Here is a 16963-nt window from a genome sequence, read left to right on the forward strand (position 1 = left end):
AGGGACTCTGCAATATTGGCACAAACTTGGATGTCTTGATATAAACACAATGATGTCATACTTTATGATTTATCTTTCACAATCCTCATATGTGTTACTATCAGATACTTTTTTTTCCATGATTAATATGTGTTTATCATCTGCTTTATTAGTGATTTCTTAAATCTATGATTTGTGCTATTGTCTTCATGTCCAAGAAGAATGTGAAACGAGTTCATGTTGATCTAGATCAAGCTTACAAGAGAAGTCTTTTTGTCCAATTTGCTTAGCATTTCAGACTCTTCTATTTCATCTGTTGTTTAATATAATTTTAATAATCAAGGTATTGATTGACGTATCGAATATAACAAACATATTCCCCGTGCAACGCGCGGGTAAAAAAACACTAGTATGGTCTATATTTATTTGTGTAAGCTACTTAAAGCTCACACAGGGATGAACATTTTACATGAAAATAGTTTCAAGTTGAAATTAATAGAAAATATGTTTTAAATTAATTTTAGTACTTTTCCCAAACTTTTTAAATAATTTAACAGTAGATTTACAAAAGCATTATAATTTGATTGTGATTATAGGGCTCTCATAGGGAATATGTCACACGTTTAAGCTTCAATCTCTTTATTTTTGACTCATACTTTTCCTTTTCAGGGCCTTTACCTTCATCAATGACGATCCCTTGTTAAAATGTTCCATATGATTTCAAAAACTCCAGAATGAAAAAACACAAATTATACTATACCAGTAATGATGAATAACAATCTGGGATATAAACATTGTTTTCCATCAGATATTTCTTACCAGATGACTTCCTCATCTAGTGAATCATCTTCATTTAATATAGAAGAAACACGTCTATCATACATCAAAGCAGCTTCCAAGAGAATGCCAAAATCTTCATCAGGAGTCCTGAAAGTACACAAGTCGCAGTAGCCCGCTAATGTAAGTCAAGATTATCAGATGATTTTTATCTCCTTTTTGGTGTTTTGTTTATTCCCCACGGAAAACTTCACAATATGCAGAAAAAAGTGGCCCTTTTTAAAATGATGAAAAAATGGCTGAACACAATGAATGAAAGTTGATTTTATATCACATTGAAGCGGAAACTATACCGTACAAATTTTTACAATGAAAATTTAAACATGCACAACTACATTATATTATTATAATGCTACAAAAGGGTGCAATTCAAGATAGGATAAACATACCAGCTCGTACTGCTTACTACAAGTGCTGGCCGATTTGGCTTCAAATATATGTCTGAACCATCCTCAGTTGTAAACAGAGTCTCATTTTGGAGATGATTACCCATCAATGAAATTCCTGCAAGAAATAAGAACATTTAACAAATTATGAGCCTATAACTAAAACCATTATATATGAGATTGTAAAATCTACCTTACCATTACTAACACAATCTCTAACACCAAGAGGCCGACAAAAGTCTACATTTAATCTGCAACACAACTAAAAGCTAACCACATTATGTATGAAATTTTTTAGAATACTTGTTCCATAATAACAGCCTCAATTACTAGACAATAAAACAACTATATCACTTTATGCTTCTCCTCCACTGAAGCTGGATGGAAGAAGTCAGGAGGCTGATCATACAAAACTGTAGCACTACAAAAATTAAGAAATAAATATCAGATTGCTTCATAGTTGACAGCAACAATTTTATGTTGCAGAAACAATATATTTGAACTTGAGCAGACTCTCTCACTTAATTCCCCAGTTTTGAGCCAATTCATGCTGCATTGCTTTTGTTACACACGGAGAAGCATCATCCATTTTCCCAAACTTCTTCTCAAACCTAAATGGAGCCAAGAAAAATAATCACATTAGCACTAAGCCACTAACTTTGAAAAATAAAGTCATGACAGAGCAAAATGAAAAATTCATATCAGAAAATGTAAAATTAAAAAAAGAGAAAAAGTTTGATGCACCGACGGTGTAAAGTTTTTTTACACCGTCAACCAATCAGATTTTAAGGATATGCCATGTCAATTAATGAAATTAAATGAAAAGAGAGATTTTCTCACATCCTTGAAATCTGATTGGTTGACGGTGTAAAAAAACTTTACACCGTCGGTGCATCAAAATTAAACTCTTAAAAAAATGCTAAACCAATACCATTTATATAAAGAGACAAAATGACTATTTCTTCCCAAAGACAGTCCAAGTAGTGTGTATCCAAAATTATGCCAATCTATGACAAATGATGAATTCCTAATCCAGCAAGCCCATTTTACTGCCACAAGTGTTGGAACTGAAGGAGGATTCTGCACAAACAAAGGAATGAGAAAAATGAAGCAAAGAACTATGAAATAAAACTTGTTGCCAGCTCTGGTTGTTTTGCTTGATTTGTCAATGAACCATTACACTGTTAACCTAACAAAAAATCAGATAATTAATTTTCCTCCAAAGTGTAGAGTGCCTACTGCCTAACAGCATTTATGCAAGATAGTGGAGTTAGATACTGTAGAATTCCTCGTGGCCCAACACCCCAAACGGACCTAACACAAACTTCTTGACAAAGATAATTTTATCATTTATTTGACTTTTGGGATGCTTCTCACAAAGGCGTCCATTTTTCAGTTACATGTTTGGCAACGTTATCTATAACTTAGCAAGAAGTAGTATTGGATCTGTCAAGTAAAACATTAAATTATTTAGAGAATGTTGGGGGAGAAAATGATGAAGAAAACATAAAAGGCTAACCTGGCCAATAAAAATATCAGGAGAAGGTATTTTTACACAAAGGAACCAAAGAAGCATGAAAAGTTGAACTAAGGGCTTCAACAAAAGCATTATGGGTTGAAATATCCTTGGTAAGCTTTAACGAGCTGTTGGCCACTGCTTCTGAAATTTAGAGAACGTTTCAACACTACATAAACTTTTAGTCAAGTCTGAAGATAATTTGTCCGGAAATGGCTAGTCCATATACATACCATTATATAAAAGTGAATAGATGGGTTGGAAAGAAGTGCAGCATGGGGCTCTGAACCTGTTAGAAATTATTAAATACAAAAAAAATTCTCATACTGTACTGGGAAAGTAATTGACTCCATGAAACGCAGTACTAATAGAATCTAACTCTTAAAGGTTCGTTATTAAAGATATGAGAACAGTTATGTACCTCCATAAGCAACAACATCTACCTTCAGAGAAGCCTGCAATACCACATAGAGAAGCCAGTAGATCAATCAAAAGTGCAAATAAAAATATAACACTCATAATTTGGAACTAGTTAGTATTAAAATACATAAAGGTCATACCTACATTTGAAAGAATAGACATTTAAGTTGGATAATCAAAGGGGATAGCAGAGAAGACATAATCAGCTCAGTAGAGGAGATAACAGCACAGGAATGAAAAATGAAATGACAGAAGGGAAGTTGAGTGGCAGTAGGAACAAAAGCCATACGAGTTGAGGGAATTCCAAGTTTCCAACAAAAATAAAATTTGTAGATCAAACACACTTCCATAGTGAATGGCTAAACTGGTTATGTTTCAAAAATCAATAGCCACTACTGTTGAATCAATCCTCAAGACCATCCAAACAACACCATGAGCTTCCCAAACAAAAATGGGGGAAGAAAGCCAAGTTGCGAGCATTAACCGGGTCTCAAAAATATCAAACAGCACGGCTACCAGGTCAGGGTATATCAGTTGAAAGTGCATAAAAACTTGTAGCATATAACCTATGCCAGTCTGGATTAAATTTAAGAATCATGATCATAAAAGGAGTTACATCAATTACACCCAGTGCAGAACTCAGCCATCAAATAAGGAGTCAGATGAATATGAATATGGCATGATCATACTCCAAAACATGAAAATTAACAGCATGATTGGTTCTTCTCAGTCATCTCTACAACTTCATCTCCAATTAAAACTTGTAACACAAGATTTATTATTCAAAAGCACTACTTTTACTATATCCCCACTCCTGGAAAAATCACAAAGCTCACACTAATTCTATAACTAAACAAAAAAATTAGAAAATCAAATCAAGTTATATTAAACTAAATCATTCCATGAAATTATAAAAGAAAAAATGACAAGTGGAGCAAAAAACCAAAACCTGATTGGCGAGTGAAAGAGCATGGTACTGCATTCTAGGACTACGTCCAATGTCACCTAAAACCACCACACACGCCCTCCCTCTTCTTCCTCCTTTCTTCTCCTTGCTTCTTCCTTCAACTTCAGAGTTCAAATCAAATTCAAACAAAGCAATTCAGAAAAAAATAAAAAACCAATCTTTTCCATCGAATTCCAATACACCGAAAAGGGAAGAAAATCCCACCTGCCATTTTTCACGTATCGCTGAAAAATCAAAACTTTCGAGGTGGGTAGTCACAGAAAAGAGTCAAGCAGGAGAATAGAAGAGTGATGGTGAAGAAAACAAACAACCGGGTCAGAAACTCGGGTCTAAACCCGACCCATATCAGTGTCGGGTAGGTGCAAACTCGGGTCTAAACCCGACCCATAAAGGATTTTCCTTTAAATTCCGAGAAAGTCTCAGAAAATTGAATTTGATGGAGCGCAGAGAGAATCAAACTCCCCAAGGTATGAACTTTGAAGTTATTAACCAATAAAGTTTTGATTTTTAATTATTATTGTTATGTGGGTACATTTGTTTGTGGTTACTATGATTCTGTCTGTGTGGAAATTTTGCAGGCCAGACAGCTCAAGTTTTGGTTGAGTTTTTGGAAGTGGCTATCACTGCTGTTGTTTTTCTCAAAGGGGTTTATCCTTCTGGTTGATTCTTGAATACCCTTTAAGTTTTGGTTCTTCCTCTTCATTTTTTTGTTTATGTTTTGCTGTTTGGTTGCTGGGAAAAAAGAAGAAAAAAAAACTGATTTTGATTGCTCAATTCATTTTTTTGTTCTCTTTCAAACTTGCTTTGCTCAATTCATTTTTTTGTTCTCTTTCAAACTTGCTTTGCTGGGAATTTATTTTGATTTATTTGGTTGTGTTGGGTGTGGAAAAGGTGCCTTTGAGAGGAGAAGGTATATGAACTTGGTGGTTCAAAGGGCTTGCCATCCTCAGCTTAGATATTACATTCATGCTACTGTTTCAGGACTTCTTCCCTTTCTACAAAAGGTTGGTCATATTTGGTAATTTGATTTTTGTTTGCTTTTTTTTGTACTCAATTAGTCCAACTATATGTTGCTTCAAATGTCATATAGAATTCAGAAAAATCTTGTTCCTGCTAATTGGTAATGGAAATGTAAGATTGTTTATTTGTAGTACTGAAAAATCCATGAATAGAGTTAGAGGATTAGGACTTACTATAGCTTCAGGCTAATCTGGAGGTTCAGACTTTGAGCTTCTCTCAAGCGGTCACGCGTACTTGCCTAGCTACAAAGTTTCAACTTGGAAAAAATTACTTTCTTGCTATGGCGCCCATTTTGCCATTATATCCGTAAATTAACTTAACTACAGTCAATATCTTATCTGGGCATAGTGAAGATCACATTTGTTGGGTGGGAATTCAAATGCAAGCACATTAAAGATCTTTGGCACACTAAACTTATTATCAGTTTTGAGCTGTCCTGCTGTATGTCCTAATGCTTATACAGGCTGTTCGACCGATTTTATATGAAGAAAAATTGTGCAATGATTAATATTATTAAAAATTAATTTACCATTATGTGGTGTTTGTGTCATATAAGCTTGTGACATTGCACAGAAGGGCACTGAATGAGGTAGTTCCTTGTTAGACACTTCAAAAAAAAAAAGTACAAACTCACTTGGCGCTTTGGAATCTTGTTGTGTTAAAATAATAAATTGAAAGTAGCAAATTTTTGTAGTGCCTTCTATGCCATGTCACCTCCAACATGGAATAAACAACATCATAATTGTAAATAGAATTTTAACTATATCTAATCAGTGAATACATTTTTAATATTAAATTGATCAAAAGGTCTGCATATATCAATGTGCATGTGTGTGAGAGAGAGTGTTTTGATCATTTGTTCTTGAGACTGTACAATAGATTGTGGCCAGTCAATCTGTTGTTTTAAAGGTAAAATCTTTAGCTAGAGATTAATTGAACCAAATCTTTTAATTGGTTTTGACTGCTATGATAAGTTCCATTGGTATTGCTATTATTGAATGCAAATGACGTCTTTTGGTTCAATCAAGTCATTTCCTTTCATTTTGCATTCAAGTTCAACAACAGGACATTTAGTTTAATTAAGGCATTTCCTTTACTTTTGCCATTGACATTATAACATCGTAACTAAATTGTATTTTATGGTTTTTTAGTTTGCAACATACACTTTTTGAAGGTCATGTGCTTTTATAGTATTACAGTTGATGGATAATGTACTTATTTTTATATGAGAAATACTTGAAGGTTGTTATATATTAGACTTCTCATGTTTCTTTTGTCACCAGTAATAGCTAGCTTATATATGTCATCTTCTATAAGACTGTACCAAAGATATCCAGTTTTTGTTTTTATATAAAACTTCTGCAGACTGATAGATATTATGATATTCTAGGATACAACATAAACTTTTGAAAGCTTTGGATTCCTTGCTTTCAGTTGAAGCACAGTATGCTTATATTTATATGCGAAACAATTGAAGGTTGTTATATACTCATAGTAGTCAATCCCGGATAGCGGCCGGCCCCAAAAGTGGGATAGCGGGATAGCGCATAGCGGGATGGCCGCTATTCAGATTTTTTATAAATAGTTTTATATAATTAATAGTTTAATACTATATACATATAGATGCCAAACAATGTCAAATATTGCCTAAAATTCATAACATTCATAATACAAATAGAAATCATAAGTCTTGAACAATAACACGCAACTAAAAACCACTCAAAAGCAAGGTAAAGAAGTTGGATTTGCAAATGTGAATGAAGAATGAAGCTCCATTATTTCAAGTTTGACCTTAAATGGCCTTGAGAAGTCCTAAAATGCCCCTAAAAAGGTTCCCCAACAATTTAAAACCGAGGGGCTTGAGACATTTTTCCCTTCGTCCATATAGCGCCGCGATTTCCCGCTATTTACCGCGATCTGCCTCTATTCGCGCCGCTACGGCCGCTATTGTGAAGTGCGCCGCTATTTGATTTCAGTAGCGGCACCGCTCCGCTCTGCTACGCCGCTATAGCGCGCTATTGACTACTATGTATATACTATCTCCAGTTTCAATTAACGACTTCACGTCCATTAAAAATATAGATATTTTGGTTACTAGCATTGAATTTGACCTTCATTTATATTGATTTTTCAAAATTACACTTACCCATTTTTTCAATTATCCTCGGTAAACAGAGAGTAGAGAGAGGGAGATAGAGAAAGAGAATGCAATTAATATTCTGTATTTACTATTGTTCTGAACAAAAAATGTTGAATAACTAATTGTGGGTATTTTTGTTAAAAAATTAATTAATTGAAGACAGACTGACTTTAAGTTTGTTCTTACAAAAATGACTAAGCTTACCTTCAATTTAGTTCTTATCAAAACGACTGGAAGTAGTCTTAGATTTCTTAGGTTTTTTTGTCATCAGCATTGAGAACTAGGTTTCATATGCCATCTTCTATAAGACGACTGCATCAAAGATGCAGTTTTTCTTTTTCTTTAAAATTTCTGCAGAGTAAGAGGTTCTGTGTAATCATTTATGTTTATGTTATTACCACTTGGTCAAATGCGAATTGTGTTGATTAGCTGGTGATTTGGCTGTTAGGTATCTTCTAATTACTTTCTAATTTGCTTTCTTCCATTGTCTAGTTATAGTCAACGTACAAAATAAGAGATCAAGTATGCACCTAACTCACACTATTTCTCTCCAACACATTGTACAAAAATTAAGTCAATAGCGACTAACATGTCATTATGCTCATTTTTTTTCTGAATATTTAAATTAGTCAGTAGCTAGTCAAAGAGCCACTATCCTATATAAGACACTCATCCCAGTCACATCAAACTCTCTTTGCAACTCCTTTATATTGGCATGCTGATTTTTCCCCCTTACATTACATTTAATAGGGAATAGTGGAAAGGGTGGCTGTTATTTTCTTTAATTCTGGCAATGTTCCACTTGAGAAATTTGTTTTCAAGCTTGCGATGAACCAGTCATATGGTTCAGCAGTGGAAGAGGTTGATCTCGAGTCCTCTCTCAGATCATTCCTGATCAAGCTGTCAATCTCAGAATCTCTTACGAAGGAGCTTCCTCCTGGTAAATGCAAATATAATCATGCTGCAGAGAAATCTGTTTCTCATTTCCATGTTTTCTTTTTAACTTGATTGCACTTTTGGTCCTTTGACTAGAACCAATGTGTCCTCCAATATTTTTTCCTAGCAATGAAATCCCCAACCCCAATATTAGATTCTTCTATTGGTCTACGTACCATCTAATTACTACTCCCTCCGTTCCTGATCTTTTGTTGTTTAAGGTTATGCACATTGTTTAAGAGTGCAATCATTGATATATTTGTTGACATAAACACCCCTATTTAATGTTGAGTTAGAGTGAAGATAAAGAATGATAGTTATTGGTTAAGAAACTTGTTATGATTTTGATTGGTGAAAATAAGAAGTGGTAGGTGAGAGATATAATATTAAATGAGGGTATACATGGAAAAATTTGAGAAAAAATGCATTGGGTTTGTAAAACAACAAAAGTTTTCGAATTTAGGTCAAAAGTTAAAACAACAAAAGATCAGGAACGGAGGGAGTAATAGATGTTAGTGACGTGGCTGACAATTTATGCACATGACATGGCATATAACTAAGTAAATCATTCTAATGGACCTACAGATGACTTTATTCTATTTAAGTACCTCATTTTATTTTTGAGCTATTTATATTGCGGGAGTTAAATAAATTAAAGTCACCTGTTAGTTCATTACTTCAAAATGTATCATGTCTGTATGTAAATAATTCAACAAATTGCTAACTTTGGTCAGTAGTTGAAGAGAAGACTGATTAAGGACCTAATTTTTTCCAATCAGAAAAATAGGAGACAGAAACCACGCTTCAACCATTGGAGAGACTGCAAGGAAGCCTTTTCTTTTGACTTCATCCCATGCATTTAATTTTTGTCATTGTAAATTTGTTATAATCCATTTCTCTTTGCTTGTTTGAACATGTGTGCAGACACATACACACACACACACACATCTGCACACTGGCATGCCCATATCATCAATTTCATTTTATTTAAATTGCTACTTTTGAATCAACTGGAAGTGGATTTGTACTTCTTTCTTTTACACATCTGTACTGTTGTTCTTTGGTATGTATAGACAGAAACCATGGTATAAACTTTTTGCTTACCTCTCTAAACAGATTGCAGGTGGGAGATCACTGCTTACTTTCGATCCCTTCCTGAGACTGGTACAAACAAGGAAGCAGACTTATGGATCCCAACTGACACGAAGCAGTGGCAGCAGCCTCCACTTATAACCCCTATCAAGTCAATGAGTTGTGAACCTCTGTGTTTGCAGTTGTACTTGGAACATCCATGCTTACCCGAATCAACTATTTGAGAAGTGTCACTTGAAGATATGTACATATATAAACATGTATGGTAAGAATTTACAAACTACTTATTTAAAATTTCAACCATTTTTTTTAATTTCAATTGTTTAAGATTCATCAGATAATCAGCATACTTTTACATAGTGTTCTGTTGGAGGGAAGTGGACGGGAGGAATTTTTTTAAACTTATCATGTTTGGTTCAGTTCTTAGGAGGGGAGTGGAATGGAGGGGGCCAAAACCCCTCATAACTCAATAATTTCATCTCCGCTCCAAAGTGGGGGGAATATTTCATTAGACAAAAACACCCTTACTGAGTTTTAAAATCTTGTAAAAGAAAGGATAACTAAAGTAATTTTGTTTTAAAATTCCTCCTCTCGCCTCATAAACCAAACAAAGGGGTTATTTCCCCTCACCTCCCTTCCCCTTCTCTTAGCCAAACATTATAAGAATTAAAATCCCCCCCCCCCCCTCCATTGAACCAAACACACCCTTCACTGAAAATTGCTGCTATATTTTCAACTAACCAATTAATAGTTATGTTGAGATATGCTGAGATATTGCTTAGATATTATTGAGATCTTGCTGAGATATGGTTGAGATATTGCTGAGATATTGACATATTGTTGAGATACTTTTGAGATATTGTGTTTTATTCTGATCTTATTAGTGTCAATAAGAGGGTTTTGTTCCCTGTTGAGGTCATTCATTCTGATGTTTAGGTTCTGAGTCGTGTTCCTTCAGTCTTAGGGTATCAGAATTATGTTACTTTCATTGATGATATTTCCCATTGTACTTGGATATTTTTAATGAAAGATGGGTCTGAGCTGCATAGTGTCTTCCAGAATTTTTGTTCTGCAATTAAAACTCAGTTAAATAAGAGAATTTGTGTTTTGCGGAGCGATATTTCTAAGCAGTATTTTTCTGATTGTTTTAATTCTTTTAGGAAGTCCGAGGGCATCATACACCAATTGAGTTGTCCACATACACCCAAACAAAATGGGGTAAATGAAAGGAAACATAGGCATACTGTGGATAGAGCTCGCACTTTATTGATGAATGCTAATGCACCTTTAAAATTTTGGGGTGATGCTTTGATAAATCGGATGTCATCTATTTTTGACAATAAGATCCCTGATTCCATGTTGTATCCTAGGGAATCTTCCTCCTCATGTTTTTGGTTGTATATTTTTTGTTCATGATTTTTCTCCAGGTGTCCCCTCGGGCTATCAAATGTGTCTTTTATGGCTACTCTTGTGTCCAAAAGGGGTATAGGTGTTAGTGTCATACTATGTATCGGTTCTACATCTCCGCGGATGTTACCTTCTTTTAAATCACATCTTATTTTGTCACAACTGTTCCACATGAACTTAGGTATTGTTCCTCCAATTTCACATGTCCTCAAGTGTCTACACCTTCCCAAGCTGACATCTCTACTATATTAGCACCAAATCGTGAGATATGGTATTATTTAAGTTATGAGGGTCATCCACAACATGCAGTACCGGGTTCAGTAGATTAGCCTAGAGACTCAGTTCCTTCAACAAGTGAGCCTTGCGATTCAATTTGTGTTCCGGCCACCTCTCTTGCCCCGGCTCCTACTGACTTGCCCATTACACTCTGGGAAGGTAGTCGTGCACTCGTGCTAATTGTAATCCTCATCCTATACTATGTAAATTGGCCATTGTTTTAGTTGGATATAAAAAAATGTCTTACATGGTGACGTAGAATAGATCTATTTAGAGCAACCACATGGGTTCATTGCTCAAGGGGAGTCAGGGCTAGTTTGTAAACAACAAAAGTCCTTGTATGGTCTAAACAATAATCTCGAGCTTGGTTTGGTCGGCTTAGGGAGGTTATTCTGCAGTTTAGACTAATCCGTTGCAAAGCAGATCATTCGGCTTTCTTTAGATGCTCACCATAAAATAGATATATTTATCTTGTGGACTTGTGGTTTATGTGGATGACATTGTGATTATAGTTGATGATATAGAGGCCATCTAGGCTCTCGAACAACACTTATTTCAACATTTTCAGACTAAGGATCTTGACCTCCACGTTACTTGAGATTGAGGTAGCTCAATCAAAGTCGGGCATTTCTATTTTCCAAAGAAAGCATGTACATAGTATTCTAGAAGAAACATGCCTTCTTAATTGCAAGCCTGTAGATACTCCCAGAGATCTTAATTTGAAGCATCTTTCCAACTAGGGGAACCTTATTGATATAAGAGATTAGTAGGACTTGAATTTGATAAAATATATCTATATTTCATTGATAATACGTGACTGAAAACTACAATATATATAGACTAACAAATAGATAAAAAGAAACTAAATCTATCTAAACCTATCTCTAATTAAATAGATATCATCTCTATTTAAATAGATACTAATGTAAAATAGATAAACAAATCTTAACTATATCTCTATGAGATAAGACTAATAATAAACTAAATCTTAACAGATATTCAACACTCCCCCTCAAGCTAAAGCTTACTTAGCTTTAAGCTTGTAACAAATCTAACCCAAGAAGAAAATTATCTTAATAGATATCCTTAATAATGACGGTCTTGGCGAATCTCTGAATTGAATAACCTTTCAAACTTCTAGTAAATTCATGGGCAGGCAAAAGACAACTTCTCATACTTGATCTGGCTGAAACTGATGCAAGACAAAAACCAATTCTTCTGGAGTGTCGTAGGGTAGCTGAGCCAGCAAACAAGGGCGAAAAACCAGCAACAATATGCCCGAAAACAAAACAAGGCTGAAACAACAACTCACCAACAACAACCACACAGAAATAAAACACACTTGAGGTCAATCGATTGATGGCTTCTAAGACAAACAATGGTGTCAACTTTGACACAGACAACTCTCAAACATTAGAGAGTGGGCCAGCGCAACTCGCAGCTGAAGCCCTAAAACCAAAACCAATAACTCTCAACTAGAGAGTGGGTCAGCGCAACTCGCAGCTGAAGCCCTAAAACCAGAAAACCAAACAATCGAGACTAAACAAACGAAGGTGACATTGTCACCTTCAAAACCAAATTGCATAAAGTCAGCCAAGATCAATATAATAAGAGCATCTCGAACCATGAGACACAAACTAAGATCTCAAACAGCAAGAAACATCGCTCGCAGATGAGAAAAACACACCAGACCCATGAACCAAACTGGAAGAGGAAGACTGGACGACCATTAACGGTGGCGCCACAACACACGTCAAATAGAAGACCTTAAAATTCAAATCTGGCCGAAACACAAATAGGACCAGCGAGAACAATGCAGCGGAGCAATACAATTAGATTCAACCTGATGCTTCTGCCTCTCCCAAAAACATTAGCACAAACTGGATTATGGAGAAATAGGAAAGCAAAGGAACGATTGTTGGATACTCCAAAACACGCTGCTATTAAACAATCACCATAGAAGCATCATTCTTGGATACAACCTCCACCAAACCAGCAACAAGGATAACGATTGTCGGCGGTGGTTGACTGTGGTCTCTATTAGGATATTTAGCAATATCCAACACTTCCCCTCAAGCTATAGCATACATGTCATATGCATAGCTTGTAACAAATATAATTAAGATTTAACAATATCCAGATCCTCCCCTCAAGCTAGAGCATATATGTCATATGCATAGCTTGTAACAAATATAATTAACTTGAGAAGCCGCTGCTGCCGGAGAGAGAAATTCCCAAAAACAATCCAAAAATCTTTTCCAACTCTAAAACCACAACTATGCCAACCAAAACCATGGGAATATGCTAGACCCTCCAGCCGTATTGGGAACTTGACATCACATGAGCCAACAATGTTCTGATTCTTCTGAATCTTGAAATCCTTATATTTGTGAAACTTTTTTTTTTTTTCGTGAAGGTAGCAGCCCATGATGCAATTCCCATTAGCCAGCTTCCAATGGAATTGAAAATTCCAAACTCAAAATACCACACTTGCCAAATCCAATAACAGTCGTAATGTGGCATATGGTTGCATAGCCACAATTTCAAGAAAAACGCTTCCAGATCTGAAAGCAAAACCAGATGAGTCGTCATTGGCGGCAGCGACGGTCAGTGGTGGCAGGAGGCGATCCAAAAAAGAGCAAAGGACACCGAATTCCTCTTTAGCAGGTGATCTTCAAAACGCATCAGCCATGGAGAAGATAGAAAAAACAACCAGAAATCAAAGAGGGGTTGACTAACCAGCGTGAACAGTGCACAATGAGGAGATGTCAAAGTAGGCCCAAAACATAGGGCCCAAAAACCAAATAGCGGAGAGAGACATCACGAAAGCAACTACGGTTTCAAGACAAAGGGGAGTGTATTTTAGAAAGAACGAGGCCGTAAGAAAACGGCTAGAGTTAACAAGCGCGGAAGCAGAGTACGAAAAATATATCCAAAGAGATTTGGAAAGTAGCCATGAGGGGGCTCACGGGGGAGGAGCCCCTCACAGCGGTAGGATCGAAACTTGCTCTGATACCAACTTGAATTTGATAAAATATATCTATATTTCATTGATAATACGTGACTGAAAACTACAAAATATATAGACTAACAAATAGATAAAAAGAAACTAAATCTATCTAAACCTATCTCTAATTAAATAGATATCATCTCTATTTAAATAGATACTAATGTAAAATAGATAAACTAATCTTAACTATATTTCTATGAGATAAGACTAATAATAAACTAAATCTTAACAGATATTCAACAGTAGGAAAGCTGAGTAATCTCACAATGACCAGCTAAATATATATATCGTTTTCTGTTAGTGCTGTTGGTCAATTGTTAAACTGTCTCTGTAGGAGTCATTGGCAGGTTATTGTACAGATCCTTCAATACAGCAAAGGGTCACTTGGCAAAGGAGTTGTTTATACTAATAGAAGACATACTAGCATTATTAGATATTCAGATGCAGATTGGGCAGGTGATCCAGGTGATAGGAGATTCACCTCAAGTTAATATGAATTATTAATGCACCTATAATACGCAGTAGAAGAATGTCACCAATAACTATTTCTTTATATGATGAATCTTAGCTTCAGGGGTACTGTATTGTCTAGTATCTAAATAGCTTGTGCCAGCTAAGACTATATTTTCCTTGGCTAGTACAGTTTGAAGGATGCATTCCTTATTTCAGTTGATACATTTAGGGGGGTCAATTTATAATTTCTATGCTGGGCCAGTTGGCTCAAGGTTGTAACCTGAATTGTCAATAAATTTAATATAATAATGCTCCCAAGGCTAACATCTCATATTACTTGTTTCTTGGTACAGTTAAGTAGAATTATGTTCGGATCCAATTGCAAGGTATGATACTTGATTCCCACATTGGAAATATGGGACTTTAGTGTATGGTTTATAAGTCCGAGCTCTCCAACTACAAGGACTAGCTTTTGTTGTATGGTTCGCCAAAGTTCTTAATCGGTCCTACGCCACACATTTTTGTGGCTAAGAGACATGGTAGAAGGTTCTGATACCAATTGATATGGTGGCGCAGGCATTGTAGTGTTTTCCATTAGGGTCATTTTGACAGGAGTATGCAACCTTTTGAACAACCCTGAAAGCAAATCAAGATTTTCAACATACTCCTTTATGTTATTTAAAACGTTTGGATATAGACATCTACTACTAGCTGTTTGTCCACATTCTGAAGCTACTTTTGTGATTAGACAGTAACATTGAATTATCTCATTACACATTCAATGGTCATTTTTGGTGGACTAGTGGTTGGAAAACATGTTCTGAATCTGTGGAAATATGAAAATAACTTTTCTACAAGCACGAGTGGTCTGTATTAAACTCTTCCCAAATGAAAAGTTGCTTACTTTTGAAGGTGGGAGAGAGAATTGAAGATTGTGATAATGCAGTTTATGGACAGAGTAAAAGCATCATGATTAATGTTGTCTGTTTCATTGGGTCCTATATATTGGTGTTATGAGGGAGCTACCTGAGCCACTTTTCCATGCTCATTGGATGACATTATTGCACCTCATTTTCGAGGATGCTGACTTGTGATCAATGTAATGTAGTCTTCTTTTCTTCTTTATTTATTTAAGTGGAGAATCATAGATAATGGCCATGTAGATGTACTAATCTTTTTCCACAAACACAAGTTTGGTAAGTGGTGATGATATAAAACTGTAATGACTTTCATCTTCAGGTTATGAAAGATCCCTATGACCAAGCTTAAGTTTAGTTAATGTAATATCAAGCAATTATATTGTTATATTGATTCTTTTGATCTTTGAGAATAAATAAGTTTTAAAATGTTTGAGCTGAATAATAGTCCCTGAGATAACAAAAAAAATTGTTTGTAAAGTGAAAATTAATGGTTTATGAACCATTGATTTCATATACTAAGTTTGTGTAATTTGATCCAGTGGATATTGTTAGAGGAATCCTATAGGCCCATTAATTAGCACATGACTGGTTCAAATCAAATGAATCCCTTATTGACCAAAAAAGAAAATCAAATGAATTCATGAATTCCTTTGTTTTTCTTTTTCTTTTGCATTGGATGAGTTGGAAAAGAAACTACTACTTAAAGGAGCAAAATCAACTTAGTATGAGTTTCCCCTTGGAATATTATTGTAGCACATTGATTGGTAAACAAGCAAATCCGCAATTTTGAGTTTTCTCTTCTTTGATTAATAAACTACCTAATGATTTTAATATATTCACAATATTCACTTTCTTCTTTCTCATCAAATATAGCTTTATATTTCTCTTATTTTCCTATCATTTGAGCTATAATTAATTCACTCTCCTATTGTTTTCCACTTCATTTACACTTCACTTTTTATATATCTTTACTTTCACTTTTTCTTATAGTAGCAATCGGGGACTAATCTACATTAGTGGGCAATTGTGCCTACAAAATTTTGATAAAATGCACCACCAATAGGATACATAGTAATAGCATATGATATATTGCCCCACCAAATAGCAAGTGCTCCCACATAGCAATCAATAAAGATTTATTGTCACCCAACCCAATACACCCATGTATAATAGAGATAGGGGAAAAAACAGAAAAATGAAAGATAAAGATATGTAGTATGATATGAAAAAAAAAAACAGCGTGGAAATTAAATGGAAAAGAATGAGTGCAAATTTAAAACCTAAATCAATCAATTTTATTTGCGGTTGTGGTTATTTTGTTTTTCTTCTCTATAGTTTTTTTATTGCACATTCTGTTAATTAAAAATATAAGAAAACAAGCTTAAATGTCATTTTCTAGTAGGTCTAGTTACAAATTTATGTGTGTTTTGAAAAAATGTATGCATATATTGCCCTGACAATATAAAATTCTTGAACACATCACTGTTTACAATCAAATATATCACACCTTATTTTTTCTTTTCTTTTATTGTCATTCATTTTCTTTCTTATCTCCCTCTCTTTTTCCTATCTCAATTAGTATATTTCTAGCTATCTCTTTTGAG

The 16963-nt window shown here is 35.0% G+C and overlaps 1 protein-coding gene and 1 pseudogene across 3 annotated transcripts; one reads left to right on the forward strand and one right to left on the reverse strand.

The window, feature by feature from the left end:
• Positions 1-714: 714 nt before the first annotated feature.
• On the reverse strand, positions 715-4439 carry LOC130743046 (UDP-glycosyltransferase TURAN-like; annotated as a pseudogene).
• A 20-nt stretch (positions 4440-4459) lies between these two features.
• Positions 4460-15718, forward strand: LOC130743047 (DNA polymerase zeta processivity subunit-like). 3 transcript variants are annotated; one of them, XM_057595153.1, is made up of 6 exons: positions 4460-4572; positions 4684-4764; positions 4997-5109; positions 8016-8205; positions 9318-9558; positions 10454-15718. In XM_057595153.1, exons 1-5 carry the CDS (start codon positions 4542-4544, stop codon positions 9515-9517), a joined length of 615 nt encoding a protein of 204 aa, XP_057451136.1. In that variant the 5' UTR covers positions 4460-4541; the 3' UTR covers positions 9518-9558; positions 10454-15718. The 3 variants fall into 3 exon arrangements, with proteins under 3 accessions (XP_057451136.1, XP_057451135.1, XP_057451138.1); XM_057595152.1 differs by having other exon boundaries at positions 14793-15718; XM_057595155.1 differs by having other exon boundaries at positions 9318-9553; positions 14793-15718.
• Positions 15719-16963: the final 1245 nt, after the last annotated feature.

Source organism: Lotus japonicus, chromosome 3 (genome assembly GCF_012489685.1).
Source record: "Lotus japonicus ecotype B-129 chromosome 3, LjGifu_v1.2".
NCBI classification, from domain to species: Eukaryota; Viridiplantae; Streptophyta; class Magnoliopsida; order Fabales; family Fabaceae; genus Lotus; species Lotus japonicus.

What these genes read in the sequence shown, in the direction of transcription:
- LOC130743047 (XM_057595153.1), top strand. Translation starts at nt 4,542, where the DNA reads ATGGAGCGCAGAGAGAATCAAACTCCCCAAG. An exon ending in AGAGAATCAAACTCCCCAAG is followed by an intron (nt 4,573 to 4,683) that starts GTATGAACTTTG and finishes GAAATTTTGCAG; the next exon opens with GCCAGACAGCTCAAGTTTTG. An exon ending in CAAAGGGGTTTATCCTTCTG is followed by an intron (nt 4,765 to 4,996) that starts GTTGATTCTTGA and finishes GGTGTGGAAAAG; the next exon opens with GTGCCTTTGAGAGGAGAAGG.